General features: G+C 45.1%; 1 protein-coding gene across 5 annotated transcripts in view; it reads right to left on the bottom strand.

Annotated features, from left to right (window-relative positions):
* LOC123504266 (myosin heavy chain, non-muscle-like) overlaps positions 1–21870 on the bottom strand; it is a 124396-nt gene that overhangs the window by 20526 nt on the left and 82000 nt on the right. For 2 of the 5 annotated variants that reach the window (XM_045254664.1, XM_045254663.1), the window contains exons 1-2: positions 6134–6275; positions 230–1022 (exon numbers count right to left, since the gene is read on the bottom strand). The exons of the other annotated variants lie outside the window; for them this stretch is intronic. In XM_045254664.1, the coding sequence (XP_045110599.1) occupies positions 230–398 (169 nt within the window). In that variant the 5' untranslated portion in view covers positions 399–1022; positions 6134–6275. Of the gene's footprint in view, positions 1–229; positions 1023–6133; positions 6276–21870 lie in introns of those variants that run through there. 5 annotated transcript variants of the gene reach the window in all.

Below are 21870 nucleotides of genomic sequence, written 5' to 3' on the forward strand. Positions count from 1 at the left end.
AGCAATGTGATCCACACCTGGCCTAGCGACGCCACGTGAATGAATGAAACTCCAACCCTTCAGGCACACCGCGGCCCTGCAGGAAGTCTGGACAAACTCATAATAAGACTGTGTGAGTGTTGAGTCACACTGGGCCGCGGGGCAGAGAGGATTAGCTCTGGGTCCTGCACACACTCTCGCTGCTGTTCATATGAAGTAACACTAACCCCATGAGAATGCTGGTGCTTACCTTCGGGTCCCTTCAGCATCTCCAGCTCCACGGTGTAGTCCCAGTACTCGAGGGAATTCTGGCCGGAATCCGTGTGTGGCAACTTGTAATCCCGAGGAGTCCTGAGGCTGTCGGTGCGGGAGGGAGGCCAGGGTCGTCCTGCCCCCACGGTGGTGAGACGCCACTCCATGGTAAAGGTCAGGGAGTCTTTGCGTTTTGCTGAGGTAACTGCTCAGAGGAGGTTGTTTACCTTTACGCTTGTACTGCTTGGTATTCGTACTGCTTGGTATTCACGCGTGTCTGTCATCAGTTACATTCGCAGTAACCCCACAGGTGATGCTTGAAATTGTTCGTAATGAGGAGCAGCTTTCCTTTTTGTGACGTTTAGCAGAGTTCTTAACATTCTTCACCTTTCCTTTCAGTGTTCCAGCCGACAGGGCGAAGACTGCGATGGATGCAGCTCGTCTGTGAGTCTGGCAATCTGATTCTCCTCTATCGCCGGAGATGATTTGCACCCACAATGGAATCTTTTAAGTGGCCAGTGGTTTGAGCTGCTCTCCGCGCCGCCACACGCTGAGCTCTTCCGTCATTGCGGTTTCGTAATAATGTGAGAAGACTGATGCGGTTTTTCTTCTTTCTCTTTGCCTCTCATATTCCACTACTTTAATTTCTATTAATTTATTTTTAAGTCAATATAACGAGAAGGGTCAGTCAGTTCCTGTACCGCCACGCCACGCCAAGATACACGGAGAAGTCACTGTTCCTCGTGGTCTGGTGCGGCACGGTGAGCTCTTCACCACTCAGGATTTGCTGGCTACTCAGTGAAGATAGGAAAATGAAGTGAGAAAGATGTTGACGTAACACTCAAAGAGGTTATCACACTGACACATTCCGTGGTGGGTGGTGGTGGTGCTGGTAGCGTTGTAGTAGTACGTAGTATATTACTGCCCCCCGTTTGACTAACGGTGCAGAGGTGTGCGTATTTGTTAGTCGACCTACACATTCTCTCTCTCTCTCTCTCTCTCTCTCTCTCTCTCTCTCTCTCTCTCTCTCTCTCTCATTAGGTTAAAAGAATGTATTACACAAAGATAAAAGAAAATGTCCATGACACGATAACACAACGTGACAATTGATGTATATACGAACGCCTCTCTCTCTCACTCACACACACACACACACACACACACACACACACACACACTAAATACACATAAAGCTAAGTGCATACACCTCCGTACGTTCCGCCACATGGACGCCTCCCTCTCTACAGGCACATAATCCGTACAATCGGCGCAAGTTGGAAGCTAAGCCGCGTGAAGTTAGGATGTATGTACTGACGCCAACCTTGCCTCGTCTCGCCTCGCCTCGTCTCGCCTTGCCTCGCCTTGTCCTGCCTTGCCTTGCCTTGCCTAGCCTCGCCTTCCCTTGCCTTGCTTCGCCTTGCCTTGCTGTGCCCTGCTGTGCCCTGTCTTGCCCTGCCTTGCCTTCCTCCTCACTACTGATGTAAACCAACTAATCTTGCTGTAGCGACCTGAAACCCTCGTGCCGGTACCCAACGTCTAACAAAAAGTGAACAAGCCAGCCGCTCCTACTAGTCCTTCCTGCGTAAATCGGAACATCACAAAAGCGACCCTATTTTAGCTACAACTCTACTCCTGACGCTAAGAGGCCGTACAATCGTCTTGCAATGGCGTGCTAAACCTTCTCCACATAAGCTGTCAAACACGCCGTCGTCCCCAGCAAGTCAGTAAGCCGCTAAACACCCAGATATAACCTTCGTCTCCCAGCTTCACACTCATGCCGGGGTATCGTATTCCTGCCGTCACCACCACCCCCTCTGCCACTCCCATCACTACCACCCTCACACTTGGTGGCGCCCGCAGGAGTGAGTCATGCACGCGTGGAGTGGTTCAATCGTACTCTTAAAAGTCCACCAACCGTCTCTGTGTATCTCAGTATGCGAGTCAACCGACATTTGTACATCAGCGCGAATTCAACGGCTGTTTTTCTCCGCATCTTCCATTAGCCCATTAGCCTTTTAAGTGAACGGTAGCTCTGTACTTATTTGGCACTGGGATGCTCTTAAATATACTGGCACTGAGTTCTTTAATATTGGCACTGAAATCTTTACTATAATGGCACTAACTTGTTCTTTCCTATACCGGCACTGGGCTCTTTAATATTGGCACTACGATCTTCTTTACTATAATGGCACTTAATTGTTCTTTACTATATTGGCATTGTGCTCTCTTCAATATTGACATCATGAAGCTCTTTATTATGCTAGCAGTATGAAGCTCTCCACAATATTGTCATGGGGCTCTCTTCAATACTGGCACTGTGAAAATCTATACTGTACTGGCACTAGGCTCAAGGAAGATCTCTCTGTCACTAGGAAGGATAACAACGCTCAACATGATAAAAGCTGACACGAGTTTCTGTCAAGGGAGATCTAGATAACCATGACCACAATCTTTCTTCTTCCTATCAGCGTGAGATACGAGTGATAACAGCGACCTTTAATGATATATACACGTAACACTCTCAGCTCCCTACACTCATCACCGCCACTCGAGTCTATTTTGATGATGTAGACCAGAGAATTATCGCTCAGAACACACTCAACGTCTCTCTCCCTCACTGATAGAGTTAAAAAAACGTTAAACAAGCTCATGACAAAGTGATAAGTAAGGGTTTCATGATAAAATTACTCCCATCTTACTCTGCTTAGTTTTTTTTTCTTCTTTTTTTTTCTCTCTGGTAACATTGTATGTTTTATTATTCAGGCGTTCTAGTTATCATTACTTTTACAGAGAGAGTGGGAATGAAGTTGTACGTGGCAGTGAGATAAGCTTAATAAAAATAATAAAATAATACCAAATTACAACAGCAATGAATCGTATAACAGTCAAAATGTTTCGTCTGCCACACAAACTGATGCAACACTAATAAATTCACCACTACGATAACACTCATCTTAATATTAGAAAGGAGCAATGTAAGAGAGACCACCTTAACCCCTTCACTACTATGACACGTTTTCATATTCATTCTGCTTACTGTTTGGTGATTTTATACAGCTTCAAAAACTTATGTGGGAATTGAAATAGTGAAGACTGTAGCCATTAATCTTTTGATCTCCATAGACCCTTCCTAATGTAATAAAACCGCCTAATCATACACAAAACTCATGATAAGGAGGTAATATCAGAAAGGAGCAATATACGAGAGGCCAACTTAAGCACAGTGGAATGCGGAGGTCGACACAGCTGCTGGTGGGTGGAGGGAGACAAGACCACCACTTACCCCTAACAGGAACCACCCATCCACCCACCAACTCACCCACCAGTCCACCACACTATATGCCACGCCCCGTTCTTCCCCGGCTTGGCTTGACCTTCGCCCTTGTCTCTTCTAACCTGGCCACCCTCAACATAACAAGCTCTATGGGAAGATCTTTGCACTATGACATCTCTCCTACAACTAGTTATTGTATAGTGAAATCAAACAGTGCAGGTTTTCTTAGCCTTGACACTTGTCTCCTCTAACGTGACCGAAACAAGCTCTGGAGTTCCTTTACACTGTGCTATCTTGTCTTCCCTGTTAAGTAGAGCAGTGTGGTCTAACAATCTTGCTTTCCTCAACCCTCGCGCCACTATCTTCTAACGTGACAGAATTCGGCGCCGTGACAAGCACCGTTGATAGGAGTTTCCACTATGCTATCCTGTGTATTGTACTGTACTAAAATAACCTGTGAGTATTCTAAAGGTCTGTTGCTGTTTGTTATTCTTTCCTGGTCCTTTGTGTTATATCTAATTATCATACACGTTCTCTTGTCCGGCATTATGAGAAACAAGGAAAACAATCATCAATACCTAACTGTAAACACGCGTGAACCTTCCTCTACGTGACAGGAAGGAAATAAAAACAATCAACATTACATAACTGTGAGGGACATACTTGTACTCTACTTATTTTTGCCACACCACCGCTTGAGTGGCTGCTGATAACACGCAACTTCGATGAGATTTACCCACCCATACAAGAGAGAGGAAGAGGTTGACATGAACAAACTAGCACTACACAGATAAACAGAAATGACAGCCTGGAAATGGTATAAACAAGTGTAAGGTAGACGCAGAATTAGACGGATATTAGAAAGGGATCTTAGGACATAACACTGTAAACCACGATGAAGAAAAAGGAAGATGACTAAAATATAAAGAACGCAATCGACGTATGAAGGAAAGGAGAGAAGCTGACCAGGAAATGACTGTGATAATATTATGTATTCCAATCCACGCCCGTAACTGGTCCACCAAGACATGAATACTGGATACACACGAACTCGCCTGACAAAACCTGATAGAAGCAGAAAACTTTCCTCATCCGTCCACTAACCCTTTATCTTCGCCACGACTTAAAACGGACATAATACCAACTTACACTGACGATACATCTGCGGTTTATTCCACGTCAGTAATTAAACATAATCCTGCGATAGAAAAAATGCCTCCTTTTCATCATTAATCAGAAGGTAAAATAGAGGGAAGGAGAATTCATTAAACATCCCTCATTTCTAAACTACTCCCACGTTCCTCGTCTCCACTGCATCACTCTTTCATTACCTCTAGTCTGCCCTATACGTTCACCTCTACTATTAACCCCTTCAGTACTGGAACACACTTTTACCTTCAAATTTGTGTACGATTAGACCATCTTATTGATATTAGGAAGAGTCTACGGAGGTCAAAAGGTTAATGGCTACAGTCTTCACTATTTTAATCCCAACGTAAGTTTTTGAAGATGTATAAAATCACCATACAGTGAGCAGAATGAATATGGAAACGCGTTCTGGTACTGAACAAAGCGTGCCAGACCGAGAATGAACACTGCATTGGCGTTAGGCGGGCGTGCGTATGAGTGTGGCGTCGGCAAGGCTGGGACCGGCTGAATAACACGTACTGCACCGAGGCATTCAGACACCGCAAGTCCGCGACCTCTTGACACAATCACTGTTACGGGTGTGGGACTGCCGCCTGGCCCCCTCAACCCGCCACGGTGCTGCGCGGGGTGGATCTCGGCACCTCTGGGCGGCCTCCAGATCCAAGCCGCTGAAGTTCATGAAAAGGGATATTCTGAATGAAATGTAACCGGTTCTGAGAGTGGGTGTGATGCAAGTAAAGTAGTGAACGCATGTATGCACGCATCCACGTAAGAATGCATGCACTCAAGCACACTCACTCACACACACACACACACACACACACACACACACACACACACACACACACACACACACACACACCGCGTAGTGTAGTGGTTAGCACGCTCGACTCACAATCGAGAGGGCCGGGTTCGAATCTCGGTAAGCGGCGAGGCAAATGGGCAAGTCTCTTAATGTGTGGCCCCTGTTCACCTAGCAGTAAATAGGTACGGGATGTAACTCGAGAGGTTGTGGCCTCGCTTTCCCAGTGTGTGGAGTGTGTTGTGGTCTCAGTCCTTCCCGAAGATCGGTCTGTGAGCTCTGAGCTCGCTCCGTAATGGGGAAGACTGGCTGGGTGACCAGCAGACGACCGAGGTGCGTCACACACACACACACACACACACACACACACACACACACACACACACACACACACACCCAAACAAACAAAACCCAACACTCAAAAGTAAAAAAAAAATGTATCTGTCACGAACGAGCCAATGTCAAAAAACATCAACAATGTCACCAAACTTCCAACACTCAGAACAGCAAGTGCACCAAACCAAACAAGATCTTCTATTAGTCCAGCTCGTCAGCTCAGTGTCCATCAGCACTGTCACCGTCACACTATACAGTTTTAATCATCAACAACGTTCTCGCTCAGACAAGCCAGCGCGAAGCGACAACCTAAGATCACACCACAGAGTTCACCCGCCAACCTTCGGAGCGCTGCACACACACGTCTACTTCCAACGACGGCCGGAGTGTTACTAGGCACGGGCCGGGCGATGAGTTCCCGGCTCCCGAGTCCCGCGTCCTGCTGGTGGTGGGGTTCAGACGCCCTGACGCGGGTGGAGGGGAAAGGGGAGGTGAATGGGAGGGGGTGGAAAGACTTGTCCAGGCAGCGGGCCGGGTTACAGGGCGTCTGGGGGAGCTGGGGCTTGGCTACTGAAGGGGGTTCATAAGAAGGTGAAGGGAGGTACTCAGCCAGGGTTATTGTACGTGAAAGGCACGGCGCCACAGCAACACCTGCACACGGTAAGAGATGCACGTAGCCACACATCTGCTTGAAGAAATGCAATACAGCAATTTCCATGAACTAGAACCGTACAAAGACAGACATGAGGAAAGAACTGATGCTTGAAACAGTAAACCAATAGAAAACAGGAGGTAATGGAAGGAGGCATCGCGTTTCATGAAGGAAAAATGGAACGTTGGAGGTAAAAAGCAACATAACATTGACTTTTGATATTTAAAACTGACAATAAATACAAACAAGGATTACATTACAGAGAATAATAGAGAGATAATGATCACAATAATTACAAACTGGACAGGAATGGAATAAAAACACGGGTCACATTACAACAAGAAGAAGAAGAAAAAAAAAAAAAAACACCGTATGCATTTACAGCTTAAAACTGAATTTGAATTGACACACGAATCGAATTACACCAACCGAGAAAAAAAGAAGAAAAGAAATAGAAGAAAAAGAAATATAAGACTTGAAAACGAAAAACAGAGACACAGAATTAATAACTGAACCCATGGAAGAAAGAAACACAAGTGAATATTGATGAAAAATTAGCGCTCAACAAAAACACGAGTGACTAGGGTGAATACTGAGTGGCGCGATAACGAAAGGAAATGAACAATACACTTAATGAATACAAAGAGAGCAGTCACTGGCAGGAAGAAGAACAAGAACAAGAAGAAGAAGAAGAGGAAGAAGAGGAGAAGAAGAAAGAAGAGGAGAAGGAGGAAGAGGAGAAGAAGGAGGAGGAAGAGGAGAAGAAGAAGAAGGAGGAGGAGGAGAGGAAGAGGAAAATAACAAAAACGAAAAACTGGAATGAAAGAGACATGACGAGAGAAAAAAAATGATGATATAATAATAACAATAACAAAAACAACAACAATAAACCACAAAGCATAACGAAATATACAACACACACACACACACACACACACACACACACACACACACACACACGTAGTCAAGTTGTAGCAAATTGGAGAAATTCCTGTTTCAATCTGTGCCAACCAAGTCGTGAGTCAGATTACGTGGCTGGAAAGTGTGTGTGTGTGTGTGTGTGTGTGTGTGTGTGTGTGTGTGTGTGTGTGTGTGTGTGTGTGTGTGTGTGTGTGTGTGTGTGTGTGTGTGTGTGAGAGAGAGAGAGAGAGAGAGAGAGAGAGAGAGAGAGAGAGAGAGAGAGAGAGAGAGAGAGAGAGAGAGAAAGAGAGAGAAACAGACAGAAATAGAGACAGAGAGAGAGAGAGAGAGACACAGACATAAACACAGTTAGAAAGACAAACAAACAGAAAGAGAAAGTTTGAGCTAGAGAAACACGAACATAGATACATTATACGTACGAGCGCGCGCACACGTACACCATAATCACCACCATCATCACCCACTCAAAAGGTGAATGAATTAGAAACAGGTGGAGGACTACGGGTCAGCTTAGTGGAGATTGGTAGATAGCACTGACCCGCCCCGCCCTGCCCTGTCCAGCACTACCCTGCACTACCTCGCACTGCCCTGTCTCTCTATCGACCGCTGAGGACCTGCCGTTGTGCATGTCCGGCGGCCGTAGAAGTGAGGCGGGCTGTTTCCAAAATGATGACAACTGCAGTGAGCCACGGCGCAGTCCCATTACGAGGAAGGCGCAAGTAAGGAGGTAAGGCAGGTGCAGGGAGAGGGTAAAAGAGTGAGAGAGCTAGTGAGAGGGTGAGACGAGGAGGCTGCCATGAGCACTCTCGCCACAAAAGGTCGTCGGGCACTGAACTCTTGAATGACGTGGGTAAAAACGAGGTGGTCTTAGGTCGCCGTCCTCCCGCCCGCCCTCCCCATGCAAGCAGCAGCTGTTGTTACTTTCGATATTGTGACATAACGGGTATTATAGCGTGGTGCCTGTGTACCGTCGAAGGCCACATGCACAGTACGCCCTCTATGTCTTTCCTCCTCCTCCATGTACGCCTCTATCTGTCGTCTCGGAAGGTTAACGACACTGGGTTCTATTTTGTGTATAGAACGTCAGTGCTGTGTCACCTGCACAGTTTTCAGTCTCAATTTAAAAAGAGAGAAAAAATGAAAACTTTCTTGTCATCTTTTAACTCCCCTAACGTGTTTTTTTCTATCATTTCTTTCCCACTCTTACCTCGATTCCAAGTATTGCAATATCACGGAATCCACAACCACTGCTTTATTTCCCCTTCTCTTTTTCCTCTGCCGGAGATAAACTAGACGTCTTTCCTTTCCTTTCCGTACATCGGGACACATTACATCTCAGAATCCTCCGCTACTCTTTCCTCCTCCTCCTATCACTTAATAAGCTTCCTTCCTAGAGATCAGCTAAACTAAACTACGCACCATTTATCTTATTTCCTTACATCGGTCTCGCACTTTGCAATATCAAGCCATGCACTGTTCCCACCTTCCCTTTCTCCCATTCCCTTCTGAACACTAGCAAGCACATCTCCATCACTTCCCAAGCTTCCTGTCAAGATATCAGCTAAATTAAACTACACAGCTTTTCTTTTATTTCCTTGTATCGATCTCTCACTTTGCAATATCAAGCCTTGTACTGCTCCCACCTTCTCTTTCTTTCACTACTCCCCCTCCCTTCTGAACACACGCAAGCACAAAGTTTCTCACGGGACTGATATGAACTCGAGTCACTCCGTATTCAGAAAGGCTCCTCCGCTCTCTCACCACGACTATTTATCAAGGCTACAGAGATGATTAGTCGGGTTTTCAAGAGTGTTTCTCCAGCTAATAATATAGAAAGCTTGTCACTTTATCACCCGAAACATAAAAGTACGCTTAAAAATACGAGTATCTTCAACTGGAGCCTTTGGAAAGCAGTGATGACGAGAGTAAAGCGTTTCAGAATACAAGCCACTGTCTTGTGAGTGACCCCGCGCTGCAGCCTCTGGGCCCCTGTACTGTTGTCAGGTTTTTGTGAAGTGGAGGCTGAGGCGACAAGGGCGGCAACGTGAACTCTACCGACTGGGACAGGGTTACGATGCCTCACTTACCTTACCTGACGTGGCGTGCTGACCTCACACCTTAACCCCTTCAATACCATGACGCATTTCCATATTTATTCTGCTTATTATTTGATGACTTTATACAGCTTCAGAAACTTACATGGGGGATTAAAATAGTGAAGACTGTGGCCATTAATCTTCTGACCTCCATAGACCCTTCCTAATGTCAATAAAATGGTCTAATCGTACATAAAACTCAAGGTAAAAATATGTCCCAGTACTAGAAGGGTTAATTATTAGGTGACCTTTGGGTTAACTTGTATCTTTTATTGCATTTAGTTCTATTTATCCCAGTAAACTCACCTGTATTACTGATATAGTGTGATACAGTATAGCAATCAGAGATAAATACCTTGCTTGCCTTACCTGAAGTGGCACGCTGACCTCACCTCTCCATGACACACACACGCACAACAACGCACTCACCTGTAGAGAGAGAGAACACCTTTGAGTGCATGATATACAAACAAGACAGAGTAAACATAATCATCAGCGCATTGTAACGTGCCACTAATCATGCTAATAATTATGTCACAATGAGTCATACGTTGAAATGCAAAAAAAACAAAAGTAGACAGACTGGAATTAATGACTCACTTGACACTTTATATAACTGTATTTAGGGCATGCTCAGGAAACATGACTGAAATAAAATAAAAGTCAGCAACCTTTAGATTAACAAATACTTTTATTGGTAGCATCACTCTCTCTCTCTCTCTCTCTCTCTCTCTCTCTCTCTCTCTCTCTCTCTCTCTCTCTCTCTTATCACCATTACATAAAAAACCTCAAATATTATCGAAAACTGTATAATCACCACATCCACACAATCATTCACACACTAAACTCTATACACCCAAGTTACATCCAAACCACCCTCTATGCATACCTATTTCCACACACACACACACACACACACACACACACACACACACACACACACACACACACACACACACACACACACACATACACAGCGTCCAATAGCTAAGCCCCTTTTCACCACCACCTCTCTTTTTTTACACTATTTCTGAAGGGAGGATGTGACACGTGCGCCGCTGTTCGCTCCTCCAACACCCCAAGAGCTAATTCAATACCCAGCGGCCAGAGGAGGTGGTGACTCATGCCTGGCGTGCCTCAGGCTGTGTATTGAGGGACAGGATGAGTTAACCGCGAGGAATTAAACGCAGAGAGAGAGAGAGAGAGAGAGAGAGAGAGAGAGAGAGAGAGAGAGAGAGAGAGAGAGAGAGAGAGAGAGAGAGAGAGAGAGAATCATACCGTATCGCGTTCAAAATTACTCAAAATACTTCATAATACAAAGACAAGACCAAATATAGGAGAAAAAACGATATTATGGCTCAAAGAGAGAGAGAGAGAGAGAGAGAGAGAGAGAGAGAGAGAGAGAGAGAGAGAGAGAGAGAGAGTACAATATTCCTGAGCATGGTGGGGCATGGTTGGGCGAGTACTCGTGCCCTGGCCGCCTCAGTGACAGTGGGTGACCCTGACGGAGAGAAAACGATAAGAAGTAACGGGCAAAGCGGCGGGGTTGAGGCAGACAGGGCCATCCAACATACAGACTTGGCGTGGCGATGAGAGAAGACTAAAGATCCAGAAACGCTTTGCTCTCTCACCACAATTATTTTGAAGGGGCGCCGAGATGATTCGCGGGATTTTCAAGTATGTTTCTTCTCTATAATGTAGAAATCATGTCAATCTGTCTCTAGAACTGTAAAAACACACTTAATGTTTTATATTCTCTCACCATGACTGTTTTCCAAGGATACAGAGATGAATAGCAAGATTAGGATTTTCAAGTGTGTTTCTCTACTTTATAATGTAGAAATCTCGTCAATCTGCCTCTAGAACCGTAAAAACACCTTTAAAAACTCGCGTAAATTGAAATAAATCTTTTCGAAACAGTGGAGGTGAAGCACAAAAAAGTTTAAGAATATGCACCTTAACACACAGAGGCACATATTCAAAAATTCTTTCACCACAACCAATTTCACAGGCAAATAGACACAATTACCCGAGTTCCCAAGAGTGTTTGTCCTGTTAATAACGCAGAAACCTTGCTAATGTGTCACTAGGATCATAGAAACACTGTTAAAGCAAACCAACGTAACCTGAACCAGGGACTATGACCAGGGACTAGACCCATATTCTGAAACACTTCCGCGCCGCACCTTCACTATTTTCACAGGGCTCTAGTTGAAGTGACACAGGATTTTGAATTATGTTTCTATAATTCTTGTGAACATGTTAACAAGATTTCTGCATTATCAACAGGACAGGACGTCTATGTAGTCTTTGAAAATGGTCGCGATGAGAGAATATGCCGCTATATGTACTGGAGGTGACTAAAGACAGACGGGGAGATGGACGCAGGGTAGAACAGAGAGAGAGAGAGAGAGAGAGAGAGAGAGAGAGAGAGAGAGAGAGAAACGTGCTCCGTCACAATTAACAAACAGCAGGAGCGTTGATGACTCACCACCGCATTTCGTCACGCAGCCACGATTACGACGACGAGGAGGGGGAGGAGGAGGAGGAGGAGGAGGAGGAGGAAAAGGAGGAGGAGGAGGAGGAGGAGGAGGAGGAGGAGGAGGAGGAGGAGGAGGAGGAGGAGGAAAAGGAGGAGGAGAAGGAGGAGGAGGAGAAGGAGGAGGAGGAGGAGGAGGAGAAAATGGTTCAAGGAGGTAATACAGTTGGAAAAGTTGACTGGTTATATGAATGGGATGCGTGAACTGGGGAAAGGACGAGCTCACTGATGCTTGAGAGAGAGAGAGAGAGAGAGAGAGAGAGAGAGAGAATACCCAGCACGCTCAGTCTATAAATATAAGACCAGACGCATAAACACGCCTTCAGCAATGTACGCTCACACACACACAGACACACACACACACAGACACACACACAGACACACACACACACACACACACACACACACACACACACACTAACCAACGTAAAAAACACCCCCATAACTAAACATTCCCTCGTTGTCTTACTTCCTACCAGCCTTAATGTCTTCCTCCTCGGTGTATGGTTGAAGTACTTTGCGCCTCAGTCCTCCCGCCAAGACATTCACCATCAGTGTTTTCTCTACTGTCTAAATACAACATCCCTAACGTCGCAGCCTTACACCACAGCGATTCTAATGGCACAGCTACACAAGACCGTCACGCTGTTATATTTTTGTCTCAGTATAGCCACTTTCTTATGTATTTACACTTACATGAACATTCCTCCCATAAGAGGTCGGAAAATCAGTCGAGCGAGAGAGAGAGAGAGAGAGAGAGAGAGCTAATACATGAAGTCGCACGCGGGTTCTTATCCGTCACAACACTAGCCTCGCCATGCACTCAGGCTCTCGTACATCCCCGCCTAACCACCAACATTACAGTCCACGCAAACACACCCCAGTCCCGCCACCAGACCACGTCAACCCGCCACACCCTCGGCAGGTCAAGCGCTGGCCGTATCATGCAGGAGGGAGATCGTAGGGTAAGTAAAAGTCTGCGAGGAAATAAGAGGCACCACGTCAAGTCAAAACTGCATTCTCCTACACTGCATTCCCGCGACCCTCATTCTGTCTTGGCCTTCTTTTTCTCCTTCTCCCTCTCCCTCTCTACATCTTTCTCTATTCAGTCCGCAGCAGCACTAGCTCTCTCTCTCTCTCTCTCTCTCTCTCTCTCTCTCTTGCTCTTTCCGTTGTGGCTTTTCATTTTATCAATTTCTCCGGACACGGCGCCGCTTGTTCTTGCTCCTTCGCTCCTTCCTATGATTTCTCCTTTCTATATTAATTCGTCATAGATAAGGAGATAAACACACAGCACAATTTCAGCGGCGGATATGGTGCCTCAGTTTCTTCTTATTCTTTCTTACACTGGTACGTCATGTATACGCTAAACACACAGGCATATACGAGAAATTAATACATTTGAGCCAGCCACAGGATATCGTATAGAAGCATTAGACTTGGGAACAAACTAATAAGCGAAGGAAAAAAAAAATAATGTTGAAAGTGAAGTGAAGAGACCGTTAACTTTTAATGTATGAAGGAAGAGGAAGGAAAGGAAAGGAAAGGAAGGGAAGGGGAAGAGAAGGAGAGGAGAGAGGAAACCAGGAGGAGGAAGAGTCATGAAGGCAAGTGAAAGGAGGAAAACAAGACACGACGGGAAGGAAGAAATAAAAAGGAAAGGCGAGGTGAAGGAAAAGGAGACGCCGAGTTGGTGAGAGGTGACGCCGGGAAACATGAAATACAAGAGGCGGTGAGGAGAGAGAGAGAGAGAGAGAGAGAGAATGTTACTTGGTTAGTGAAGAGAAGAACAGTTCGACGACCGCCACGAAGGACGCTCTCTCTCTCTCTCTCTCTCTCTCTCTCTCTCTCTCTCTCTCTCTCCACAGGTGTCGGGGTTATTATGCAAAAACTTTCACGCCCTCAGTCCACATTTCAAGGCAAGGTGAATCACATTAGCAACTCTTTAACAATTACAACGATCAGGAAACTTTGAGATCACGCGGCAGTCATTCAGTCATTAATCCGAACGAGAGAGAGGAGGAGGAAAGGAATAAATAACCGCAAAACTGCTCATCATTTTATCATCATTACCAACCACTGTTATCTCACCGCGGCGAGAAGGAAAATAAATGACAGAATCAAAACTTTCTCTGCTCACCTGTTTGCATGTTCGCGTGTCAATTCTGATTCAAAATTCACTTCAAGACAAGAAATGTACGTTGGAATTCTACCTTATTGAGATCAGATTACCTTGGTAGATAAGGTGAGGTGAGGTGAGGTAAGAAGGTAAGTTAAGGTAAGGTAGAGGAAGGCAAGGTAAGGTAAGGTGAGGTAAGGTGAGGCAAGGTGAGGCAAGGCATATCACAAGTATACCGGTGTGTTTATTGGCAAAATTTCAACAAGTATGTACTGTACTCAATACCGGTAATGTAAAGACAGGTGTGTGCGTGAAGAGTAAACATCACCCCACAACCTCACTGTTTGCCTGCCGGAGACTTCAGCGCGACGCCTGATTGACGCACCATCAAGGGTCAAAGGTCACCAGCTGTACACATCACGCAAATTAGAAACCCTGATTGAATGAAATGTCAAACGGTACACACATAAACTATTGCATAACGCCAACACTTATAGAGAAAATGTTTCATATTTACATTCATTCTTACATCTCTCTCCATCTCTCCGCATCATTTCATTACGACATCTCGCTTGTGTTCGCCAGCTGCACTACCTGCCAATTAGAGTGAAATTTTTTCCAGGCTCTATTGTTGCGACCCATTGAAGAACCCAACAAACTCGACAAGCTATTATTGCGCCGCTGAACACGTGCTTGCAGTGTGAGCCTACGTCAACGTGTAATGATAAGCGATTTCCCTCTGCGCGTGTGGAGGTGTGGTTCCTGCCTCCGTGTGTGTGTGTGTGTGTGTGTGTGTGTGTGTGTGTGTGTGTGTGTGTGTGTGTGTGTGTGTGTGCTGTCACTTTTTGCTAAACAATGTGGGCTTTTCACGGGAATTACGGGCTACAGAAAATGTTTTAGGTACCTTCTAACTGACCATCCACTAGAGAACCTTTACCCTGAGTGAAAGCCCTTCCCACACTCGGACCGTGGCCAGGATTTGAACCCATGTATTTTAGGACACCACTGCCCACAAAACACGCGTGGTTCTACTGTTAAGGCATTTCTGTTAAGAGGTTCCAAGTTAATCAGCTGCTTATTACATCTGGCTATTTCCTCTTTACAAGGTCCTGATTTAGTAGAGCAGGAATGTTAGGCATAATAGTATTTCTATTGATTTTACTTTCGTTGTCTTTCTGTATATTACATTCAAGATTTGTAAGGATTCTAGTTTGTAGTCAACATATGTCTCTGTCTATCTCCCCGTCTGTCTGTCTGTGTGTCTGTTTTCTATTCGCTTGTTTGTTTGTGTGTATGTATGTATCGACTCGTATGTGCATGTGTTACTTTACTTGTGTGTATTGACAAAGCTTATTTATGAAGTTGATTGCGACACTACGAGGTTAACTCAGACCTTGTATACTGCTACTTAACTAAATAAATATAGCTGTTATGTAGGTTAAATACACACACACACACACACACACACACACACACACACACACACACACACACACACACACACACACACTTAAACCCTTCGTTCTTTCATCAGGACTGCTTTCAAAGGCCACACATGATTATTCGGCTCCTCACGGTTCCTTTTCTCCACTCACGATACGATGCAGAACCTTTGTCAAAGAACGTGACTAGGAAAGTGAAAACGCCCTTGAAAAAAACAGGTAACTTCCACTACATCCTGCTAACAGTTGTAGTAGAATTAAGACGTAGAAACATTTGAGAATCACAACATTGCCTGCTTCTCAGTTCACCACCACCACTACTACTACCACCACCACCACCACCCCTAACCAACTTGCCCTATATTTACACACCTCTTGGATTAATTAGATTCGTCCCCCGCAGGATGTGAGAGCGTGTGAGAGCGTGAGTGTATGTGCACATGAGCTAAGGTACTCTGATTAATGTGTGTGTGTGTGTGTGTGTGTGTGTGTGTGTGTGTGTGTTAATGGTAGCTGCAGAGGAGTTACGATAAATAAGATACCCAACAAAGAAAGCCTGTCGTTCATGTCAGCATAGCACGCACTAACCGACATCCCTGCCCTTCACGTCCACCACCACCACCACCACCACCACCACCACCATCGCTGCTGCCCGCCCGCCTCCCATCCCCAGTTCGATACAGCGAGGACCCGACGACTGAAATTTGGTAGGGCTTCAGAGGGCAAGTTTCACGCTACCACCTGCCTCGTACCTACCTTCTGGACCGTGAACTTTAATCAAATGAGTAAGTGACTATGAATAAATGACGCCAACAAAGGGTATAGAGTTTTAACGCTGTTTTTGCTTTACTTCTTTTGTTTTCTTTTTTCTCCACGGGCCAGCGACCTCCACTGTTGTTTAAGCGGGTTATTTAGAAGGTCACGTTTCCTCTCCTTTCCTTTCCTTTCCTCGATTTTGCCTTTACTTTCCCACCCTGTCGCTAGTGAAGGGAAAATAGGAAGACACCATATTCTCTCTCTCTCTCTCTCTCTCTCTCTCTCTCTCTCTCTCTCTCTCTCTCTCTCTCTCTGTAATTAAATGTCGTGACTATGGATGAGGCAAAACAAAACAAAACAAAACATAATACAAACACAAGGCCACGAAACGTCACGCTGAGCTTCCAGGAATACACGAAGCGAAATGAAATGAATGGCATACGTGATGAAAGGGCACCCACACACAGACATGCTCCCCACCTCCCTCCACGGCTGACTGACTGGCTAGTTGGCGGGAGTGTGGATGGGGCGGTAGGAAGAACATGAGCCGGTGGAGTAAGAGTAAAGGAGGAGACACGTGCCAAAGTGAAACAGCAATCCACGCAGCCTTTCCTTCTCCGCTGCCCTGACTGGTGTGGCTGGTCTAGTGGGTGTCAGGCTTCCCATGAGTGATGTGTGTGTATTAGGTCTATATTCTGAAATGCTTCTCTCTCTCTCTCTCTCTCTCTCTCTCTCTCTCTCTCTCTCTCTCTCTCTCTCTCTCCCTCAACACGACTATTTTCCAAGGCTACAGAGATGATAAGCGGGGTTTTCAAGAGTGTTTCTCCACTTAATAATGTATAAACTTGCCACTCTGCCTCTAGAACCATAAAAACACCTTAAAAACTGGTGTGAATATTCTACGGGAGTTTAAACGATTCTAGTGATGATTCAAAAGGATTCTATATCGTTCAAGGCAGTAAACGACAATGAGGACGCCATTAACCCCTTCAATACTGGGACACATTTTTACCTTGAGATCTGTGCACAATTAGACCATTTTATTGACATTAGGAAGGGTCTATGGTGGTCAGAAGATTAATGGCCGTCTTCGCTTCACTATTTTGATCCCTCACATAAGTTTCTGAAGCTGTATAAAATCAACAAATCGTAAAAAAAATGAGTATGGAAGCGTGTCATGGTAGTGATGAGGTTAATGATCATTGTTATCTCTGAAAAAAAATAAATAATCGTGGTAAGAAAATGAACCATCAAACACTCTACATTCATTATAACACGTAGATCTTAAGTCAAGTTTCCCAATATGAATTTCCCCTTCGCGGATATTCCAACCGCAAAATTTCCCCAGTCAAAATAACTCCCTCGAGGCAGCAAGGTTAGGTTAGGTTAGGTTAGATTGAGAGTGTTATTTTTAATGACAAAAAGAGTGAAATTCCCTCCAGTAGGTAACATAAAAGCAGTAACAGTGAAAGCTTCCAAACACTGGTGGCGGAATGCAAAGACTAACTAACGAAATGCAATGGTCGTTACGTTCCCCCTTCTGACGTTGGCAATAGTAATAGTAGGAGGAATAGTAGTGGTGATGGCGGTGGTGGTGGTGCTGGTGGTTAAGACAGCAATCAACACAGCGACAACGAAAAAGAAAAAAAGGAAAAAGAAAGACAAGCTATTTTCACACTTTTCCGCGTTAAGAGATGAGAAAAAAAAAAGAGGAGGAGGAGGAGGAGGAGGAGGAGAACAGCACTACCCACCCACTTGCGAAAAGAAAGGAAAAAAAACACGATGAAGGAAACTACTAAACTGATTTCCACGACCTTTCAGCTTTTTCCTTCACCTCCTCCTCCTCCTCCTCCTCCTCCTCGTTCTACACCTGCCTGTGGTCCCGCTCTGCTGATCCTGAATGCAAAAAACCACCACCAGGAAACTAAATGGCTAAAAAAAGTGTTATTTATCATATTAACTTAGAGAGAGAGAGAGAGAGAGAGAGAGAGAGAGAGAGAGAGAGAGAGAGAGAGAGAGACCTTCCGTTATGGCTATACAGAATCACCGTCACCTCAGAAAACCTGATTTAATGTTAGAAAGTACATCTCTCTCTCTCTCTCTCTCTCTCTCTCTCTCTCTCTCTCTCTCTCTCTCTCTCTCTTCCTTTCACATTCACTCCCTCTCTTCCTCTTTCCTTTACGTGTGTGTGTGTGTGTGTGTGTGTGTGTGTGTGTGTGTGTGTGTGTGTGTGTGTGTGTTAATGGCGCCATGGACGGCCACGCGGCAACACAGGGGTCAAACACACACACACACACACCAGTACCGTACCGTACCAGCAGGCGCCGCAGCTGTCACGTGAGAAGCCAAAAGGTTAAGACGTGAAATAAAAAGGAAAGAGGAAACAAAAGGAGGAGGAAGAGGAGGAGGAGGAGGAGGAGGAGGAGGAGGAGGAGGAGGAGGAGGAGGAGGAGGAGGAGGAAAGAAAGAAAAGAAACTATGAAAAAGTGACAAGGTTATGCGACATGCGAGGAAAACGAGAGAGAGAAGAGAGAGAGAGAGAGAGAGAGAGAGAGAGAGAGAGAGAGAGAGAGAGAGAAGAGAGGCTACAGGGAAAGCAGACAGACTGAATTAGGTCGCCCTATTTCTGTAGTGTCTCTGAGAGGAAGGAAGTGACCACAAGAAAGTGTGTGTGTGTGTGTGTGTGTGTGTGTGTGTGTGTGTGTGTGTGTGTGTGTGTGTGTGTGTGTGTGTGTGTGTGTGTGTGTGTTGAAAAATACGCCTATAAAAGTAAAACAACGCAGAAGGATAGAGAGAGAGAGAGAGAGAGAGAGAGAGAGAGAGAATCATACCTTCCGATCACACTCACACATACACACACAATTATACAAAAATAAATAAATAGATAGATAGAAAAAAAAAAACGTCAAGTGCTTTGAATGGGACCGAGGAACAAGACAAGAGTCACGCCACCCACTCTAAAAATAGGCCTGAAAATCGATATAGCAGATCACGGACTACACGAAACAACAGGAGAGAGAGAGAGAGAGAGAGAGAGAGAGAGAGAGAGAGAGAGAGAGAGAGAGAGAGAGAGAGAGAGAGACGCCCGTATTCAGGAACGCCTTACTCTCACCACAACAGTTTTCCAAGGCCACCGAGACGACTAGCCACATTTTCAAGACAGTTTTTCCTGATAACAATCTATAAACCTTGCCAGTCCATCACCGGAATCATAAAAATGCCTTTAACCCCTTCAGTACCATGACGCGTGCCCATATCCATTCTGCTTACTATTTGGTGATTTTATACAGCTTCAGTAACTCGTGTGAGGGATTAAGATAGTGAAGACTCTGGCCATTTATCTTCAGACCTCCATAGACCCTTCCTAATGTCAATAAAATGGTCTCATCATATACATATCTGAAGGTAAAGATGTGTCCCAGTACTGAGGTTAAAAACATGAACATCTCCAGCTAAATTCTTTGGAAAGCAGTGATGGTGAGAGAGCAAGACATTTTAGAACTGGACTGAGAGAGGAAGGGATAATAAGAGAGAACCAACGCCACAAAGGAACGGAAGAAGGAAACATAAAACATAAAACAATAACAAAAAAGTAAATACCTAACCCGTAAAAAGACGTGATTTTGTACAGGTAGGATAAACAAATCTGCGGAGAAATAAAGGAAAAGAGATTTGTTGTGGTTTTTGTTACGTTTACTGAAAAAAGGAGTGGCGTAGTTTCCCAATGAAGAGCACCTTGGAAGTGTATAAAAAGGAAAAGTAGGAGGAAGAGGAAAAGGGGAAAAACACAAAATCACTTTAATGTACGAAAAAATGATAAAATAAATGAAAATAAAATAGTTTCCTTCATAACACCGAAGAGAAAGTTGGAGGTCCGACGCTTGAACACTCCCACTACGTATCATACATTTATTACACCCATTACTACTCCCACTACGTATAATACAGTTATTAGTCCCACTACGCATGATACAGTTACTGCTCCCACTCCTACTCCCACTACGTATAATACAGTTACTACTATACCACCACTGCTTACCTTACGCATATTATAGTTATACTCCCACTACGTTAAACCTCTTCAGTACCATGACGCGTTTCCATATTAATTCTGCTTACTATTCGGGGATTTTATACAGCTTCAAAAACTCATGTGGGGGATTGAAATAGTAAAGACTATGGTCATTAATCTTCTGACTTCCATAGACCCTTCCTAATGTAAATAAAAAGTATCTAATCGTTTACAAATATCAAGGTAAAAGTGTGTCCTAGTATCGAAGAGATTAATACAGTTACTGCTCTCCTTTATTTTGCAGGCCAGCCAGTCAGCCAGTCAGCCAGTCGTCATCCAGCCACCCTCTCCTCCTCTCGTGGCACTCAATCAGCAAAAATCTCGCCTCAAGGTTCTACATAATTAGTTTACTGTCCTACGCTTTTGTATCGCAGTCATAATTATTTATTTTTTCATCACCAGAAAAACGTCCTGAATTATTATTTGGTTTTAGCAGGAAGTGAGTCTTGCATTACAATTCAAACAGTAATAACAACTGATCGTCACGCCTTTTTGAGCCGCGTCCTTCGCCGCCACGCCGCCTGTGTTCCCTCGCGGCGACTACCATCAACACAGATACCAGCGCAGCGAACTATAAACGACACAACACTACGCAGCGCAAGGTTGATAATCTGAAGGAAGTTCTCACTAGTCACTGCGTACATTGTGAAGGTCTGCTGCAGTGTGTCCGCGTTACCAAGGCACGGAGGAACTGTTGCTGCAACCAACGATGACAAAACAGCATCGTAATACAATTCACAGATGATGACCAAGTGATGCAATGGACGCAGGGAGGATGGCACCATAACAGGACACCGCAGAATACACCGGTAGCCACAACAAGCCTTGCTGGGGAACGCCGTCTTAGTACAGCTTACCGCAGCCTGACGGTCCTCCAGCTCTGTGTTCTGCCACACTGCATCATTCACTGCCCAAGACTGATATTCGAAGAGATGAGAAATAAATCACGATAGAAAATCAAGACATAAAGGCGTGGAAGTTGTAAAGGCGCTATGGCCAAGCACGTCCACCTGCGGCAGGCCAGACCGCAGTCCGCCGTGGTGTCGGGCAGCCTTGAAGTCTGACCAAGGGAAGTCTGGTGAAGTGGAGGGTGAATGGAAGGAAACAGAAGGAAAGGCTGTCAAGAATGCCGCTTTCATTCAAGAGCCACGAGTGGGATCCGTGGACGAATGAATCGCCGAGTGACTCTTGGATAGTATAAAAACGTACCCGTGGACGAAGAACAGACCACAAAGCGACTCTGGCCGGTAAAAACACGTCATGTGGGAACAGGCATTTCCAGGACTGGTAATGTGACCTTCACCCAAGTGCAGGCCAGATTACAGCACCACTCGTGTGCCGTCAGACCTGTGTAGGCGTGCACCTCTGGCTGGATAAACATGGAAAAAGACATACTACTTCCGGTGACAATGGCGCCAAGGATCATGGGACCTCCACTGCTACTGCCGCTGCCGCTGCCGTCCCGTACACGGCTACTCCAT

Source organism: Portunus trituberculatus, chromosome 15 (assembly GCF_017591435.1).
Source record: "Portunus trituberculatus isolate SZX2019 chromosome 15, ASM1759143v1, whole genome shotgun sequence".
NCBI lineage: Eukaryota > Metazoa > Arthropoda > Malacostraca > Decapoda > Portunidae > Portunus > Portunus trituberculatus.